Genomic DNA, 19706 nt, shown 5'->3' with positions numbered 1-19706 from the left:
GAACCGCCTTCAGGTTTTCTAAGGGCGTAAATATTTGACTTCACTCCTCACTACCTATTACAGTTTTGAAGGCCATAAAATGCCAAGATGGCACAAAACCCCCACAAATGACCCCATTTTAGAAAGTAGACACCCCAAGCTATTTGCAGAGAGGCATGTTGAGTCCATGGAATATTTTATATTTTGCCACAAGTTGCGGGAAAATTACCTTTTTTTTTTTTTTTTTTCACAAAGTTGTCACTAAATGATATATTGCTCACGCATGCCATGGGCATATGTGAAATGACACCCCAAAATAAATTCTGCTGCTTCTCCTGAGTACAGGGATACCACATATGTGGGACTTTTTGGGAGCCTAGCCGCGTACGGGGCCCCGAAAACCAAGCACCGCCTTCAGGCTTTCTAAGGGCGTTACAGTTTTGAAGGCCATAAAATGCCAAGATGGCACAAACCCCCCCCCCCCAAATGACCCCATTTTGGAAAGTAGACACCCCTAAATTTAGGGGTACACTAGTGAGACTAGGTAATAAATGGCGGGTGCCCTGAAACTATAAAAAAATAACTAACCAACCAGCGTCACCTGTAACAGTTATATGGTGATCACTGGTGAAAGGGTTAACTAGGGGGCAATCAGGGGGCTTTATGCGGTAGTATATGGGGGTCCCTGGTGCTATAAAAAGCTGCGGCGAACCTAAATACCTACCTGCCTAACTAGCGTCACCTGTGACACTAATACAGCGATCAGAAAAACGATCGCTTATTAGGCTGGGTTCACACTGGAGCGATGCGGGAACGCCACGAATCCGCGGCGGGTTCCCGCATCACATGCCTCCCGGCGGCAGTTCACACTGCCCTATGCGAACTGCTGGGAGTGTCAGTGAAATGTTAATGACACCCCCAGATCAGTTCGCATATCGCAGTGCGATCTGCAAACTCGGATCGCATGGTGTGAACACCCATGCGATCCGATTCTGCTGCGGACCAAAAAAAGGGTCCCGTGCGAGTTTGCGGCGGGTGCGGCGGGTGCGACACGAATTCAGCCATACTATCTGGCTGAACTCGAATCGCACAGAGATCGGATGTGATTTGCACTGCAGTGCGGTGCGAATCACATCCGTTCTCATAAACCGCTGCAATGTGAACCCAGCCTTAGTGACACTGGCGACGGGGGATGATCACGGGGTTAAACCTTTATTGGGGGGGTTAGGGGGGTACCTTAGAACTAAAGGGGGCTAACCCTAACTGCCCTAACAGTTATTACAGTCACAAATGACACCCGCCGGGTGATCAGGGGGTTAAACCTTTATTAGGTAATAAATGGCGGGTGCCCTGAAACTATAAAAAAATAACTAACCAACCAGCGTCACCTGTAACAGTTATATGGTGATCACTGGTGAAAGGGTTAACTAGGGGGCAATCAGGGGGCTTTATGCGGTAGTATATGGGGGTCCCTGGCGCTATAAAAAGCTGAGGCGAACCTAAATACCTACCTACCTAACTAGCGTCACCTGTGACACTAATACAGCGATCAGAAAAACGATCGCTTATTAGGCTGGGTTCACACTGGAGCGATGCGGGAACGCCACGAATCCGCGGCGGGTTCCCGCATCGCATGCCTCCCGGCGGCAGTTCACACTGCCCTATGCGAACTGCTGGGAGTGTCAGTGAAATGTTAATGACACCCCCAGATCAGTTCGCATATCGCAGTGCGATCTGCAAACTCGGATCGCATGGTGTGAACACCCATGCGATCCGATTCTGCTGCGGGCCAAAAAAAGGGTCCCGTGCGAATTTGCGGCGGGTGCGGTGGGTGCGATGCGAATTCAGCCATACTATCTGTATGGCTGAACTCGAATCGCACAGAGATCGGATGTGATTTGCACTGCAGTGTGGTGCGAATCACATTCGTTCTCATAAACCGCTGCAATGTGAACCCAGCCTTAGTGACACTGGCGACGGGGGGTGATCACGGGGTTAAACCTTTATTGGGGGGGTTAGGGGGGTACATTAGAACTAAAGGGGGCTAACCCTAACTGCCCTAACAGTTATTACAGTCACAAATGACACCAATGCAAAAAAAAAAAAATGACATTGGTGTCACTGTGACTGGGGGGGCAGGGGTAATTGGGGGGGTGATCGGGGGGGTGTGAGTGTGCCTGGCATGTTCTACTGTGTAGTGTCGTGTTGGTGCAACTCACCGATCCTCTCTCCTCGGTGTCGGAACGAAAAATACCGACACGGAGGAGAGAATACATCACTTCCTCTCCTGTGTTTACATTACAGGAGAGGAAGTGATGTCACGGAGCATTTTCATTCGTCGGGAGCGATCGCGAGGGGGTGGCCATGAATGAATGGCCGTCCCCTCGTCCGGGATCGCTCCCGAACGAATACCGACCGCCGCAGGCACCGGGCGGGGGGCCGATCGGGCCCCCGACCCGCGGGCAGGCAAGGACGTACATGTAAGCCCTTATGCCTGCCCGTGCCATTCTGTCGACGTACATCGTCGTGCGGTGGTCGGGAAGTGGTTATACAGTTTTGGAAAATCTAAAGGAAATTGTACAAGATAATTGATTAATGTACGGCCAGTCTTAGCCCTTGTACACACGGTCGGAGAATCCGTCGGAATGTGTCCTATCGGACCGTGTCGTCGGATAATCCGACTGTATGTGGTATACATCGGACTGATTCCGTCGGAATATCCGTCGGACCCAATTTTCCAACATGTTGGAAATATTTGCCGACCAACTGGGCCGATCGGACATACTCCGATCATGTGTAGAGAATTTTGATCGGACCAAGTGCCACGCATGCTCACATCAAATTCCTACATCAAAGCTATTGGCTACTAGCCTGAATGTAGTCCCATCGTAACGAAATTACGTCATCACGTTCTGAAAGATCGGATTTTTCACCAACTTTGTCCGACCGTGTGTATGCAACAGTTTTGGACAAGATCCGACGGACAAAATCCGACGGGCAAAATCCAACGGATTTGGTTGTGGAAATCTCCGACCGTGTGTACAGGGGCTTACAGAGAAACCAATTATCTTACAACCTCAGCTTGTTCAAATTAGCTTTGGAAATAAAACCTGGAAGCTTAGTGCTTTCTATCAGAAGTGAGACTGATTTTGCACTCTCCAGCTATAGTAAATAAACTAAAGCCCACTCAGGCTGAATTGCATCAGCTTTCTCTGTATTGAAATCTATGTACTTCTAATGGATTTACAATGAATGAGATCTTATGAGCACATTACACAGAGCTTCCAGACTCTTCATTTAGATATAAAAGATATGCATTAATGCAGATCTGTAATCATCAATGCATTGGCAATTTTTATTATCTCAAGCATTTTAAATACCTAAGTTTGGCTTGCAATTGGCCTTATGCAGTCTACTATAAGTCTGTACAGCAGAGCTCAAGGTTGCCTTTAGTTAAACTAAGGGTTAGTTAATGGGTTTATGTTGCGTATTAGTGGTAGTGGCCATATAGACTTGCGGTGTAGATTGACAGTGTAAGGGTTAAGGATTAGAGGATAGGTTAACGTCTATAAATTGATATTTATTGATAATCGCAAGATTTGTACTTTTTTGCATACCTTATATTTGTATTGCTCACTGCTCTTCTCATGGTGGGCATTTTTGGTAAGAACATGTGAATCTATTTCCCTTCACTTACTGCAACTCTTTGTGACCACACTGCCGCCCCCCCCCCCCCCCCCCCGCCATGATACACAGAAAGATCCTGTGTGCGCACTTGCTCAGTGAGGAGACCCTTTTTAGTTTTTTAATTTGTAGCGATGTTGATGTAATAGTTGCTGTTAGGTAGGAATGCTCACGACTGAAAGAAAACAAGGGTGCCTGAAGACTCCTGAGATATACTGTATGACGCTGATATCCCAGACTCTGCAGGCAGTGCACGCAGGAAAGGTAGAGGGGAGGTAAAAGGTATTTAAAGAAAAGAAAATAAATTGATATCTAGTTATGTTAAAGGAGGTGGTAGATATTAGGAATCGAAAATGGAAAAAGGAGGGGTAGAGCTCTGCTTTAAGCAAACCTAAACACTAAAGCCCTCTACTTCAACCCTAAAACTGAAAATTTTACACATAAGCTATGACCTTTTATTAGTGCAGCAGTGATCGTATATTAACAACTTAGTTTTGATGTGACTCGTTAGTAATTATCCACCCTTAGATCATCAGAAAAGACATTATAAAGTGACCACCCTATACTTTACATCCATTCACATTTAAAAAAATAAATAAACAAATAAAAATCCCTACAAAGCCCTTTTTTACCTCCTTCATGTGACTCTCCCTGGCACCTCTTCCTCTAGTGGAGCCCTGTACCTAGAGCTGCGGTCCAGGCCCACTGCCGACCAATTTTTTTTTTGCTAACCCTCGTAACGTTCCCACACTGCTGCTAACTTTTGGAGCCTGTGAAATCCTGCTGCTGGACAGACAATGCCAACTGTCCATGACATCAAAGCAACAATGTGGGCACCCCAACTTTGCAAAAGAGAACCTGGCACGTAACCACTAATTCGGACAAGTATTTGTGGCATTTAGATCTAATAAGAAAAAACAGACTCTCACGCTAGGAAATGGGAATGAAATGGAGCTGCTGCACCTAAATACACCTGAATACCAGGTTTTCCGTGATTACAAATATATTAAAGAAAAAGTATGTTGTCTCCTAACCAGATATTGTAAAAAATTGATATTCTATGGGATCAGATGTGTACTACCACAATTGAAACCAAATACATATTGCATACAAACATAAAGTTAATCACGTGACAAGCACAAATCATCATGATAAACCACAAATAAATCATGATGCACAATCTTAAACAAATTAAAAAATGTGGTTGTACAAAAAATCAAAAATGCATACAAATAAGTGTTAAAAAGTCCATCAGAAGTAAAGTTCATATACACATGAAGAAAAGTGCTCAGTGATCTCTGTAAACATTAAAATACCAAAAGTGCTCCAAAGTGCTCCAAAGTACCCATGCAATATTGCAGCTTCTTACCATAGCCAGATGATCTCAAGTTATAGAGATCAATAGCGTCTGTGTCTAATCCAAGGAGTCAACACTGGTAGAACAGGAATCCGCATACAGTTCCAGGATCCAAAGCTCAAAAACAGTATCTGGTTTCCAGCCACACTTTCCCAAGTGTATCCAAATAAAGAAAAAGTCTGTTAGAGCAACTTGTATGAAAAAATTGTTTATTAACAAAGTGTTGCACTTAGGCGGCGTACACACGCGGGGACTGTCTGCCGAAACTAAGTTCGTCAAACAGTCCGCTCAAACTTTTGAATGAACGAACACGCCCACACACGGCACTTTTTGAGCGGACAAATACGGCAAACTTTGTTCGTCGTACTAAGTCCGCGCAACTTTTGAAATGAGCGGACTCGCCCACACACGAGGCAACAGTCCGCTCATTTCGAGCGCGTGTGCAGGTAGGCGGGGCCCGCGACGGAGACGTCGCGGGCTCCGCCGCCTGGAATGGACTTAAAGGGGAACCCCAACGCCGAAAAAAAATCGGCGTGGGGGTCCCCCCAAAGTCCACAACAGACCCTTGTCCGAGCACGCTACCCGGCCGGCCAGGAAAGGGGGGCGAGCGAGCGCGCCCCCCCTCCTGAGCCGTACCAGGCCGCGTGCCCTCAACATGGGGGGTGCCTTGGGGAAGGGGGGGCCGCGCGGCCCCCCCACCCCAAAGCACCTTGTCCCCATGTTGATGAGGACAAGGGCCTCTTCCCGACAACCCTGGCCGTTGGTTGTCGGGGTCTGCGGGCGGGGGGCTTATCGGAATCCGGGAGCCCCCTTTAATAAGGGGGCCCCCGGATACCGGCCCCCCACCCTATGTGAATGAGTATGGGGTACAATGTACCCCTACCCATTCACCTGTGAAAAAAGTACAAAAAAAAACACAACACAGGGTTAAAATATTTTATTGCACAGCTCCGGGGGTCTTCCGTCTTCGGGGGTCTTCTCGCCAGACTCCTCCGCTATCTTGCGCTGAGCGGCCACTTATATAGTGACAATGGGGCGGTGTCACATGGTATATGTCACATGGGTTGGTCACATGGGGACTATGACATCGTAAGGGGGCGGGGTCACCATGTGACCAACCCATGTGACATATACCATGTGACACCGCCCCATTGTCACTATATAAGTGGCCGCTCAGCGCGGCTCTGGCATTCCGGCCGGAGAGAGCGACGTGTCAACATCTCCTGGAGAAGAACAAGAAGAACAAGAAGAAGAACAAGAACGGAAGGCGGCGGCGACAGCGGCGACAGAAGACCGGGCCACCGCCTGCAAAAGAGCTATAAGAAGGCGCGGTGGCCGGCAGAAGAACCGAAGAGGGGGACAAGACCCCCGAAGTCGGGAGAAGAGGCCGGCGGCGGGGAGGAAGAAAGCCGGACTCCTCCGCTAGCAAAAGAGCTACAAGAAGATAGCGGAGGAGTCCGGCGAGAAGACCCCCGAAGACGGAAGACCCCCGGAGCTGTGCAATAAAATATTTTAACCCTGTGTTGTGTTTTTTTTGTACTTTTTTCACAGGTGAATGGGTAGGGGTACATTGTACCCCATACTCATTCACATAGGGTGGGGGGCCGGTATCCGGGGGCCCCCTTATTAAAGGGGGCTCCCGGATTCCGATAAGCCCCCCGCCCGCAGACCCCAACAACCAACGGCCAGGGTTGTCGGGAAGAGGCCCTTGTCCTCATCAACATGGGGACAAGGTGCTTTGGGGTGGGGGGGCCGCGCGGCCCCCCCTTCCCCAAGGCACCCCCCATGTTGAGGGCACGCGGCCTGGTACGGCTCAGGAGGGGGGGCGCGCTCGCTCGCCCCCCTTTCCTGGCCGGCCGGGTAGCGTGCTCGGACAAGGGTCTGTTGTGGACTTTGGGGGGACCCCCACGCCGATTTTTTTTCGGCGTTGGGGTTCCCCTTTAAGTCCATTCCAGGAGGCGGAGCCCGCAACGTCTCCGTCGCGGGCCCCGCCTACCTGCACACGCGCTCGAAATGAGCAGACTTCCCTCCGAGCGGGAACAGTTTGCTCATTTCGAAAGTAGCCTACACACGGGCGGACTGTTCGCTCAAACCAAGTTTCAGCGGACAGTTTTACGGAATTTCCGAAAAACTTTGTTCGTCAAACTGTCCGCTGAAACTGTCCGCTGAAGCCCCACACACGAGCGGACTGTCCGCTGAAACACTGTTCAGCGGACAAAGTTGAGCCAACAGTCCGCCCGTGTGTACGCGGCCTTACATGTACCAAAGGAATGCAAAGGCATAAAGTCGGACAGCTAACAAACAAGGCTTGGCCACATTGTCATCAAGGTAGCTTTAGCGTGATGACATCACAGACCCAATTTATATTCTCAAATACAGCCAGCCGGTGGTTCTGTCAGCTACTTAACATCTGGTATTCCCATTCTTCGGCTAATTAAATGTGTGTTTGTTGAGTTCAGTAGCTCAACTTAGAATTTACACACAATTGAAGAATTTAGAGTTCTGATCCCCTTCCTCACTCTCCTTCCCTTTTTCTTTGCACAGGCAGCTTGATATGAGATTTCATTCTGAGGCTGAGAGTCTGAAAGCAAAAAGCTTGTGCTCTCTCTTTAGAACTCTCGTAGTGCTCTATAGGGAAAAAAAAGAACTATATTAACAGGTTAAAACATTGTAATGTAAAAGTCAAAAGATTATTGTCCCAAACAATTATATTTTCCCTTTAACACTGCAGCCCCACTCCTCTTTATTGCTCCCCTGAGTCGTTTTTACACAAGAGACTGAAAGTGTGGCAGGAAACTACAGTATTGCTTATGAAATTATCATAAGACAGAATTTGCTTAAATAATTTTCTTTAAACTTTCATTATAATACACCACTTACTATACTTTGTTCAATTCTTGTCGGGCACAGTATGAAGAAGGAATTGTAAAAATTCATTGGCACTTATTCAGATTGGCATTAACTGTTACTTTACCTATTAATTAGCATTTTATATTATATTGTAAAACAGGCTGTTTGAGTAAAAAAATAATATCTAAATCTGATTGGCAGAATAAACAATTTATGTTAATGAAATTACTGCAATTAGTGGTTGCACAATGACCCTTTCAGAAGCCACAGCTGTTAGGTCAGGAAGTGCTGTCACCGCTGACCTTATCATAAGACAAAGTTACAAATTACAAATGCAAAGGAGGCAAATCATCAAAGAATCCAGTTCAGCTACGATTAGTGTTTTCTGCAAAAGCAGCATGAATTACAGCCAGCTGCTCCGTGGCTTGACATGTCTCTCACGCTGTGCCACTTTGTTAAGCTTTATGCTACAACAATAGTTATTTTACCACTTGAAGATAATGTATCTAAAGCCATTTCTGACTTTTCTGGAGGACTGTCTCTTACATCATATAGAATTTTAACAGGTGCATGGGGCTAGTATGACAGTTAAGCATCATGATACCGGTATCCTTATACCAGGAACATAGTAAAAATTGTAAACCCATGTATGTAAGTCCAGTAGCAGACAATTGTAACAGTGTTGTAGAGATAAGCGATAATGTGTATTGGGTAACAGAGTAAATTGAAGCTTTTGCACAAAAGTCGAAGCAACCATTTTAAATGGAATATTAAATAAATACATAAAGGTGTTGAAATGGTTGAAATACATTTATGTAAACTATTTTAGCAAAAAATATATATTAATTCTGTTTAGCAAGTCTTGTGAGTCACACACTTCTGCTACAGTTTATTACTATGTGAGTAGAGACATTATTTCCTATTCAGCTTTGCAAAATCAGGGAAAAAGTCCTCTTTTTGTCAAAAGTACAAGTGTCCCAATTGACAGATTTTCCTTCTATTCCTGTTTTGACCAATCAAAATTTTAGATTTTCCTTCTGAGACAAATAGAGAGAATAAATCCCCCATCAGGGACACAGGCAGGATAAAACCTGACTGAACGTCTAACCCTTCGCTACTCTATCCAACATGTTTGACTTTAGATACTTTATGCCATCCTCAGTTTTTTGTCTGAGCCCTTGTACACTTGTGTGTGGGCTCCATCGGACTGTTTCCGTCGGGATATCCGACCGAGAAAGTTTTAGAGCTGAGCTATAAAATTTTCCGACAACATGATCCGATCGGACTTTGTCCGAACGTTTGTAGAAATTCCAATCGGACAAAGTGCCACGCATGCTCAGATCAAATTCCTAGACCAAAGCTATTGGCTACTAGCATCAGTCATCATGTTACGAACGATCAGATTTTCCATCAACTTTGTCCGACCGCGTGTATGCAACACCAGTTTCGGACAAAATCCGATGGATTTTGTTGTCGGAATGTTCGACCGTGTGTACAAGGGCTAAGTGGTAGAATTTTATTTACTCAGAAAAAGTATTCCTTGGTAAATAAATAAATAAAAAATTTACAACTTAGTGATACACTTCCATACAGTAATATTAAATTATGTGAGTTCAACATATTGAAGAGAAAACTAAGATTAGGTGGATTGATACCTTCCTATGAATGTTTTCATGTGTTTTGCATGCATTATCAACAACATGCTTTTTCATGTGCTTCCATTATTATCAATAAGCTTTTTTATTATCATAGGAAAACTGTCCTAAAATAGTAAACAAAAAAAACATTTTTTTTTATTTACTGTATATTTCTTGCTATGACCATAATTTACCACCAAAGAACAATCCAAAAAAAATTCTCCCACTCCTGACAATCGCAGCGATACCACATTTGTGTATGATATTTGTACAAATAGGAGGTCCCCGAAACAACAGTGCAAATTTAGCTTTTTTTTATCCTACCTAAACACACTAACAGTAATTTAAAAAAATGCTTTTTTTTTATTTTAATTCCTTCAGAAATATACATAACCTTTGACTCTGACCTTGACATTTGACCCTTAACTTGACCCTAACACTAACCCTGGGACTGACCTAGATCAAACCTTGATCTAGATATTTTTTACTTTTTTTTTTCTTTATACATACTTTTTTTTATTCAAAGTTTTATCTCCTGCAAAGAGAGAAAGGTAAAATGTATATTTCTCTCCATTCAGAAGTGAAAGTAAACACAGGGGCATGCTGCACAGTAACCAATCACAGTGATAGCCAATCAGCGGCTGTGACAGCGATCAGGTGACCTTCAACTAGGAGTTCCAGGATCCAATCCTTAGTATGAGCTGTCGGTGAGAACCAGTCTCTGTGCTGGGAGCACCCTGTGCGGCACACTCCCAGCACAAAGACAGGTACGCCGATATGCGGCCTCATGGATAAAAGCCCATTTGCACATATCTGCATACCATCAGCGGGAAGGGGTTAACCACTCCAGCTCTCACACGTGTTTTACCCCCTATGGACCAGACCATATTTCATATTTCTGCTATGTGTCTGGTTATGAGTCTATAACTTTGTAAATACATATGATAAAGAGTTGATACATATATTGTTTTTTGGGAGACAAACTGGGCTTCCCTGTGACCCTAAAGTCTTCTGAGAATATTTTTAATTTATTTGCATTTTAAGGGGAAAACAAGTAAAAATCAGAAAAAAATAAGTTTTTTCAAGTTTGAGCAGTACTATTTTGAACAGAAGTACCATTAATGTGAGGAAACCATATACATTTTATTCTACCGCTTGTTCTATTTACTGCAAGATTAAAATTGAATTTTTTTAGTACAAAGCATGTTAAAGTTATTTATAAAAGAAATTTTTTTTTTTTGCACACATTTCATTTTTATCATAATGCATCAGTATAATAATTTAACAAATAATTTAAATAGAAACATGAAACAGGAGATGAAACTGTTAAATAGTGATAATGCAGGTTGAAATGAAAGAGTTAAGTAATTAAGAGTTAACTCCCTGTGCACACAATAAAAACTTTCCTCTGTCAGCTGTAGCTCTCTCACTCACAAATCTGTCTGTCAGGGAATGCAGGAGGTAAGATAGCTACTGTGTTACTTGTTGTTTTGGCTTAAAGGAGGTGTAAAGGGAGACAGTTTTTTATCTTAATGCATTTTATGCATTGAGATAAAACACTTTGTGTGTGTGTATGTATGTGTGTAGCAGCCACCCCAGCATCCCCTAATTACTTACCTGAGCCTCATCTCTCTCCAGCGAGGTCCATGAACGTCTAAGCCATCAGGGACACTCCTGGTTGGCTGAGCCACAGAAGTGGTGCCATTGGCTCCTGCGGCTGTCAATCAAAGTCAGCCAGCCAATCAGAGGAGAGAGGGGACAGGGCAGAGTTGAAGCTCCATGTCTGAATGGCCACACGGAGCTGTGACTCGGCTCCAGTACCCCCATAGAAAGCTCCTGACTGTGGGGGCTCTCGATAGGGGAAAGGGGCCAGGAGCAGCAAAGATGGACCCAAGAAGAGAAGGATCCTGGCCGCTCTGTGCAAAATCAACTGCACAGAGGAGGTAAGTATAACATGTTTGTTTTTTTTTTGTTTTTAAAGCTGAGATTTTACAATCACTTTAAAATTTCACATTGAATTCTCACTGAGATTGTCTGAATGATCATTCAGTGAGGAAGACTTCTGCCTAGCTCCCAGTCATAGAATCCCATGGGCTGTGCACAGTAGTTGAGTATAAGGAGATAAGAAAAGATAAGATAGTGCAAGACACCTCCTGTGTACAGAGAAGGGGGTTTTATGGACGTTTGCAAGACGCCTAAGGTAGGCAACTGGTTAATGAACACAGGAGGTTGCTTGCTCAACATGGGTACCATTCACTTTGCATTTTCTCAGTGAATACAGAGCTTTCTCTGGATGGCTGACGTAGCGAAGTGGGGCAGTGATGTCACAATCTATATTTTCATTGAGATAGTGGATAGTGTTTTCTGAATGGTGCCCGGAACACAGTATCCTCCTGTGTTCAGTAAGCAGCAGTGCAGCCACTCGGTACAAGACCTGAAAGCAAGCAAAGGTCACTGTAATAGTTCAAGTCACTTGAATGCTACCAGTTGAAGGTAACAGATTGCCTCCTCACCACCTGCCAAATGCCCCAAACTCTGCGGCACACATAAACGTAGCCAACGGTAGCAGAGCTAATTTAGTAAACATACGTGCTAACAGTAACACATTAAGCATTTACTGTTTTATCACACCATAATGCCCTGTGCAACAAAGTCCATTGGATTTTTTCCGATGGATGTTGGCTCAAACTTGTCGTGCATACACACGGTCATATATATATAGTTGGTCTGAAATGCTGAACGTCAAGAACACAGTGACGTATAACACGTATGACGAGCAAGAAAAATTACGTTCAATAGCCAGTGCTGCTCTTCTGCTTAAATCCGAGCATGTGTGGCACTTTGTGCATCAGAATTATGTACGCATGATCGGAATTTCCAACAACGGATTTTGTTGTCGGAAAATTTGAGAACCAGATCTCAAATTTTGTGTGATGGAAATTCCTAAGGAAAATGTGTGATGGAGCCTATACACGGTCCGAATTTCCAACAACAAGGTCCTATCACACATTTACCATCGGAAAAAATCCTATCGTGTGTACAGGGCATTAGAGTGCCCACACATGGTGCTGATGTTTATATATCACTGTTCCTGACCATAATTTCTTGTGTTCATTTTGCACAGTTTGCGTGTACATATGCATATCTGTGCGGGTATGTGTGTAAATACTGACCGGCAACTAAGATTTCTGTATGTTTGTTTTTTCTCATTTTTATGCACCAGTGTATACATATACATTAAAAACAATGAGCTGCATTTAGATCAGTATGGACAAAAATAACACCTGTATGCCTAAAATTTCTGAGTTTAAAGGCAATAGTGTGCAAGAGGCCTACATGTGTTTATATCATTAGGACTTCAACCAATATAGTTTTTTTTTATTTCTTTGGAAAAATGACCTGCTTATTTTTTTTTATTAGTCAACAAACAGACAAGCTTGAAAAAATGGATTTTACACTTTACAGTGTTTAATCAAATTTTGAATAGCTCTTCCCAATGTTATTATTATTTTTTAACACTGTAATGCAGTGACAGTAGATTTGTTCATGATCACAGGTCTGAAACCAGCAGCTGTCAGTTACGGTGCACTTTCTCGGCTAGGGGTGCACACAGGTACGCACTCCTAGGTTAACATAGAACATAGACTGATATACTGTCAGCCCAGGACACCATGCTTAAGATTGTTAATCTGACAATTGAGTTCAGGAAGTTAATTAAAATTGTTTTTACAATAAAACAATGCATGTTTTGTAAATCGTGTGCTAAAAATCCATCCTGATTACAGCTTGTAACACTACCAAATCTAAAAACCAAAGGAGTAAACACTTAAGCAAGGCACTATATGAGGCTCTGGGGGTTATTTACGAAAGACAAATCTACTTTGCACTGCAAGTGCACTTGAAAGTGCAGTCGCTCTAAATCTAAGGGGTAGTTCTATAATGAGGGGAAGCTCTGCTGATTTTATCATCCAATCATGTGCAAGCTAAAATGCTGTTTTTTATTTTCCTTGCATGTCCCCCACGGATCTACAGCGACTTTACTTCCAAGTGCACATTTTCCTTTAGTAAATAACCCCCTCTGTGTCTCATGCACATACCATAAATGCAAGCTCAGATATGTGTTCCTGTTTACACAGTATACATACACATTTTGTTTTGTCAATCTTTGATAAGACAAATAGAATGCATGCTGGTTTAATGTCAATAATAACCTAGTTTTTCTCATGCAAAATATTAACCTGGAAAGTCAATCTGTTAAAATGCTTCCTTCCTTTAATAATTGTAAAATATGTAGTCATTTACCTGCATCATTAAACAGTCAGATAACATTCTGTAATACATCTGGAACTGGAACAATTATTGACAGCGCTTTGGTAAATTATGTGTAACTTTGCCCAGACTAGGTGTTCCTCATCTAATTCTTATTAATTGATTTCCAGACTTTCTGTGATTAATTGAAGGTTGTTAATCGTGTAAAGAAAGTCATAAATAATTGTTATATTTATGAGGGTTTGAGTCCACCGAATGCAACTAATTTAGAAGTCTGCGAGTACAACAAATACTTAAAGAAATGTAGTTGCAGGTTTTATTGGTGAAATGCATATACAACATCACATTTTTCAATTATAAAAATTATGAAGATAAATATCCTGGGTTTCTAAATTGTTAGATCTCAGGACTGCTTAATATGAATGAATTAATTAAATACTTGTATAGCGCGCAATGCGAACTGAATCGCCTCTAGGCGCTGTATACCAAAGACTGCAGTATGCACTGTGATGCCCATACACACAAGCAGTGATACAAGCACTCATATCTACAAACACTCCACTGACACCAAACTTAATGGGTGTACTGAGCCAGTTTAAGGTACATATCCATCATTGTAAAAATACGAAGATGCCACAGCAATAATAGACTGTGGAAGAGTTTATTTGTTAATGAACATCAATATTGGCAAAACCAAATCTCTTCGCTATCCAACCTCTTTATAGTTGCTTTATATAGAGCTGTGGGGGCTCAAATGATTAAAATCATCCTCACAAAAAAAAACACAGGGTCCCTTCACACAGGTGTGCTTCTCTTTGTTCGGCAGGTGATTTATGAGCAGATCCCCTGCTGAATCACAGCAGATTTGGGATGGATGTCATGGTGCTGTTCAGTTTCATGTCCGCATTTTGACAGATGACTGTGGCGGACCTGTGTTGGATCTATGGGCTTCTGGATGTAAACAGACTTGTGTTGATTTACGTCATGCAACCTCTGAAGTTTATGTCTAGGGAAAAACGCGGTCCTTTTCCAGACCTGGACTGACTTATGCCGCATACACACGAGCGGACTGTATGGCGTACTTAGTCCGTCATACAATCCGACGGACAGTCCGTCATACTTTCGACTGAACGGACTTGACCACACACGGATGCACAAACAGTCCGTCGAAAGCTTGCGCGATGACGTGTACAGCACGTACGACGGGACTAGAAATAGGAAGTCCAATACACAGCAATGCACCCTTCCGCCGTGTAAATCCTTTCTGAGCATGCGCCATTCTAAGTCCGTCGAACTAGCCTACTGATGAGCGGATTGTCCGCTGAAACCAAAGTACGACGGACAGAATTTCGAAAAATCCGAAATACTTAGTACGCCAGACTGCACGCTGAAAAAGTCCGCTGAAGCCCACACACGAGCGAACTGTCCGCTGAAATGTGTTTCGACGGACTAAGTACGCCATACAGTCCGCCCCTGTGTACGCGGCATTAGAGGTAGATATAGATGCAGGTCTATGGGCAGATCTATAAGCCTGCCCATAGACTTGCAGGGGGCTTCCAATGAGGTGCCCCTGAAAAACTGAGAGGTGAACCTGATCAGAAAGCCAATTTAAGGGGCTTAAAAATCTAGGCCTTGTTTGCCTACCCTCCTTTTTTGCACCATATTTTGTTCTTAAATTACATCTGCTTTTTAAAAAGATTTTCATTTAGATTGCCAGCTTTATCACAGTAGAAGAGACTGTTCTGCACCAAATATTCTGATAAATGGCCTATCTGTGGAAAGACTTAATTACTTTTGCTAGTTATTTCTATTTTTTCATAGGATGCAAAATGTGTTCATCTACTGACCTCAACTCTATATTGCCATTGTTTAGCATCTCCCAATTGTGGCTCAGCATCCAGATTTTTTAGATTTAACATGCTAAAGCATGCTGAAACATGCTAAAAAATCTGGTCTCTTACCAATCAGATTTAGCAACCTTATCTTCAAGTGTGTGGCCTTCTTTAGTCTCACTGAAATTTCACTGTGCCATATTTACTCTTTCGTACACTTTAAAATATTTAGCTTTACAAGTCTTTTTCCGTTTCATGCATTTTTCTTTTAGCCAAACGTTAAGGAGTCAATCGGCCAGTTCATGGCATATGTACACACCAGTGTCAATGAAATGAGTACAAAATACTACCAGAATGAGAAACGATATAATTATACCACGCCAAAAAGTTTCTTGGAACAGATAACCTTATACAAAAATCTCCTTGATAAAAAAAGGAAAGAGCTATCTCAAAAAATGGAGCATTTGGAAAATGGTTTACAAAAACTGAAAACTACAGCATCTCAGGTAAACTTTCATGCATTTTAAATTATTCTTTGACTAGACATGCAGCAAAATAAGATACAGTGACTGAGATGTGAAATGATTATAAAAATTATTCCCTGTACCTTTGGGAAGGAGTAAACTGGGTGCCCATCCACCACCAAAAGCTCCAAATCAAAGTCAAAGAACTACATCAACAGTCCGAGTCCCTAACATGGGCCTCCTCTCCTGTTTGCAAGCAGAATCCTCATGTCCCCTCAGGTAATAGCGGCTTCCAGGGCAGTGGAGACGATGCACAACTATCCTGTAGAGGATAAAAAAAAGACAACATCCCTTGAATTTCCCGATCAGCCAGTGGGTTCTCCCCCATAGTATATGTACAAGTGAAGTGTATATATGGTGTGTACATGTATGCATGTGTATATATACCAAAGCACTTCTAGACAAAGACACTCAAGTAACACTGCTTTATCAGGACTTTTTATGATAAGCGTTTGCTACAATAAGTCTCTGCCAGGCAAAACTGACTGTAGGTATACAGCAGTGGGAGGCAGTGCAATATACAGTATAACATAAGACACTTGCAGGCAAAAAGAGGTAACCATAATAAGTGGCAGGATGTCCATCATCTTGTTAAACACTTTTCTTGTGTCTGTACTCCATTAAAAATGACTTTACACCTTGTTAAATACCCCCAACTTTCCTGCTTGACTACCCACAGGGTGTTTGATGTTGGGGGAGGCACATTGTGTACATGGTAAGCATAAGCAATGACTCTAATAAGAAAGCACCATTTTGCAATTTCATATATCCTTCATTGCCTTGGCTCTGCAGAATGTCACCTGACAGCTGGATTGAGAAGTGGGGTATTAAAAACGTCTTCCCCTTGCAAGGTTTTGTGCTGACAGAGTCTTTATACCCTGTGGGGGTTATTTACGAAAGGCAAATCCACTTTGCACTACAAGTGCAAAGTGCACTTGAAATTGCACTGAAAGTGCACTTGGAAATGCAGTCGTTGTATATCTGAGGGGTAGATCTGAAATGAGGGGAAGCTCTGCTGATTTTATTATTCAATCATGTGCAAGCTAAAATGCAGTTTTTTATTTTCCTTGCATGTCCCCTCTTTATCATTCCATATGGCTTATACATGTTCTTGCTAATGCCACTAGTTAGAGGTGTGAGAATCTCCATCATGGCCAATTGTTCCATGTCAGTGCACTTTACCCTTTTGGACCTCTAAATAAATCCAGAGAGGAATAATTACCACCCCTGATTTATCCAAGTGTCCCTAACATGTTCTTTACTATGACTGTGATGGTAGGTATTCCTTCAGTTGACTGTTGTAAGAACAGACCACCAGTAAAAAAAAAAGTCTGGGTTTTGATGAAACTGAACAAATCATTTATACAAAGTACAAGCATGTTATTTAGCTGTACATCTTTTATACAATTTCTCAATAAAGAAATTCCATTAATACGCAAGTTAATGCACTAGTTTACCAAGAAATTCTAAAAAAAAAATTTAAAAAAGTATATATTTTTTTCCTCCAGGTAGAAGATCTTAAAGCCAAACTTGCCTCTCAAGAGGCAGAACTGAAACAGAGAAATCAGGATGCTGAAGCTCTAATTACTAAAATAGGATTTCAGACTGAGAAAGTGAGTCAAGAAAAGACCATTGCTGATGCCGAGGAGCAAAAGGTAAGTGTATCAGAGTCATCTCCTGCTGCTGAGTAACATTTAAAGTACTTTTATTGGCAAACCATTTTCAACAAGCCTCCAGGTAACAAAATGTGCAGAATTGTGATCATTGGACCAGGAAACTGTATTTTTCCAACTTGTTTGCCACTTGACCTTCCCTTGAATTTCCACACCTTTAGCTTATTTCAAGTTTACCTCTAGATAAATATGCAGACTGCCTTTGCTGCCCACCTTCACAGAATTCTTGTGGGTATGCTGAACCAGAGGCCTCAATACTTAAAACAGAATTTCTCAATCGGCGTGCCATGGTGCCATGAAGAGTCCTCTGGGGTGCTGCAGCAAAGGGACAAAGAAATACCCCAAACAGCAGAGTTCAGTATTTTGTAATGCATAGTTTGGGGAACTCTGCATTTCAAACTACTGAACTCTGAACTTTGCCTTACAAACTACTGCACTTTGAACACTGCCTTACAAACTACTGGACACTGCCTTACAAACCACTGAAATTTGCTTTACAAACTACTGAAAGCTGCTTCGAGTTCCGTAATTTGTAAGGCAGTGTTCAGTAGTTCATAAGGCAGAGTTCTTAACATTTGCATTTTTTTACATTTTTGACTAGTGTGCCCTGTGATTCTGGCAAATTTTAAAGGGTGCCTTGGTTGAAAAAAGGTTGAAAAAACACCGTCTATTCAAATGACTGGCTTCTGTCAAATGTTCATGGTGGACAACCAATATTCGATCAGCACTGACAGCCGATGGCTGCAAGCACTGATCTGTGTATTCTGACAGGGGACAGATGGACGGACAATGGCGTTCCTGCTGTCAGAATACAATAGAACAGTGGGAGAGATTCCTGCATCAACATGGCTTGTGTTGATGCAGGGATCTGCCAGTTTTTTGTTCAACCTGCTGGTTAAACGAAAAAAAAAAAAAACTGTACTTGTATATCCAGCTTTAGAAGTCTGATGTAATCTTTATGGATCTTTCAGAATAAGTGACCTCACATTACAAGCAGCTAAAAGTCAGGGATGGCTTGTTATTTAAAAATTTTAGGGCTTGTTTACAGTCAGGGACAGGGGGCAGTAAAAACAGGCAGTTAAACCTTGTTTTTAGTGCCCCCCCCTTTAGCTGCAAAGGCAATCAGAGGGGGTTGTACACATACCACATCCATGGCAAAAGTTATTCACCTGTTGCATTTGGCAGGATGTACCACCACCAAACGTGACCCATTCAAGTGAATCTGGCTACGCTGCAGCTACCCTGCATTCATGTACAATGCACTTGGTTATGGTGTGGGGGTGCGACATTAGCAGGGTTAAAATAGACAGTGAGGAGGTGACATGTTGCCTCCTCACTGCCTTTAAATGCCCCTGAAAAGCAATCCACCATGGTTTGTTTTTCAGAGGGGCAGCAAGGACTGACCCTAGTGTAAACTTCACATTACTGCTTGTTAAGCATATGCAAATAATTTATGGCCCATTCAAACTGTAGCTGTGCATAAATGCACATGCATTGGCATGCTTTGCTTCAACGCAGACCATTCATTGTAATGGACTGCTTAACTCAGACTGCATGAGACTTCACATGTATCATTTCTGGCAGAGCACTGCACTGCAGGTCACACATGTTGGCAAGATGTGTTTGGGTACCATTCAGAATGAAAAGGACTGTGTTGTACAAGCACATGTGCTGTGTGTTGGGGGTAATGCGCATGTTGCCACGAAGCAATAGTGTGAATGGGCCCTTAATGTCATAGTCTGAGAAAAGGTGCACTTTAACCACTTGCTGACCAGCGCACGACGATGTACGTCGACAGAATGGCACGGGCAGGCAAATGGGCGTACATGTACGTCCCTTTAAATTTGCCGCCCTGCCATCGGGAGCGCGCCTCCGGTGGCGCGCTCCCACGCTGGTCGGGA

General features: G+C 42.9%; 1 protein-coding gene across 1 annotated transcript in view; it reads left to right on the top strand.

The window, feature by feature from the left end:
- The window catches only part of DNAH11 (dynein axonemal heavy chain 11), a 404290-nt gene that overhangs the window by 272918 nt on the left and 111666 nt on the right, over window positions 1–19706 (top strand). The window contains exons 57-58 of the mRNA XM_077491239.1: window positions 15881–16114; window positions 17641–17787. Of these exons, the coding sequence (XP_077347365.1) occupies window positions 15881–16114; window positions 17641–17787 (381 nt within the window). The remainder of the gene's footprint in view (window positions 1–15880; window positions 16115–17640; window positions 17788–19706) is intronic.

The sequence above is a fragment of the Lithobates pipiens genome, unplaced genomic scaffold, assembly GCF_037356315.1.
Source record: "Lithobates pipiens isolate NorthernLeopardFrog02 unplaced genomic scaffold, aLitPip1_a1.2 Scaffold_19, whole genome shotgun sequence".
Lineage (NCBI taxonomy): Eukaryota > Metazoa > Chordata > Amphibia > Anura > Ranidae > Lithobates > Lithobates pipiens.
The sequence above is the reverse complement of the archived record's forward strand: the minus strand, read 5'-3'. Positions and strand labels throughout refer to the sequence as shown.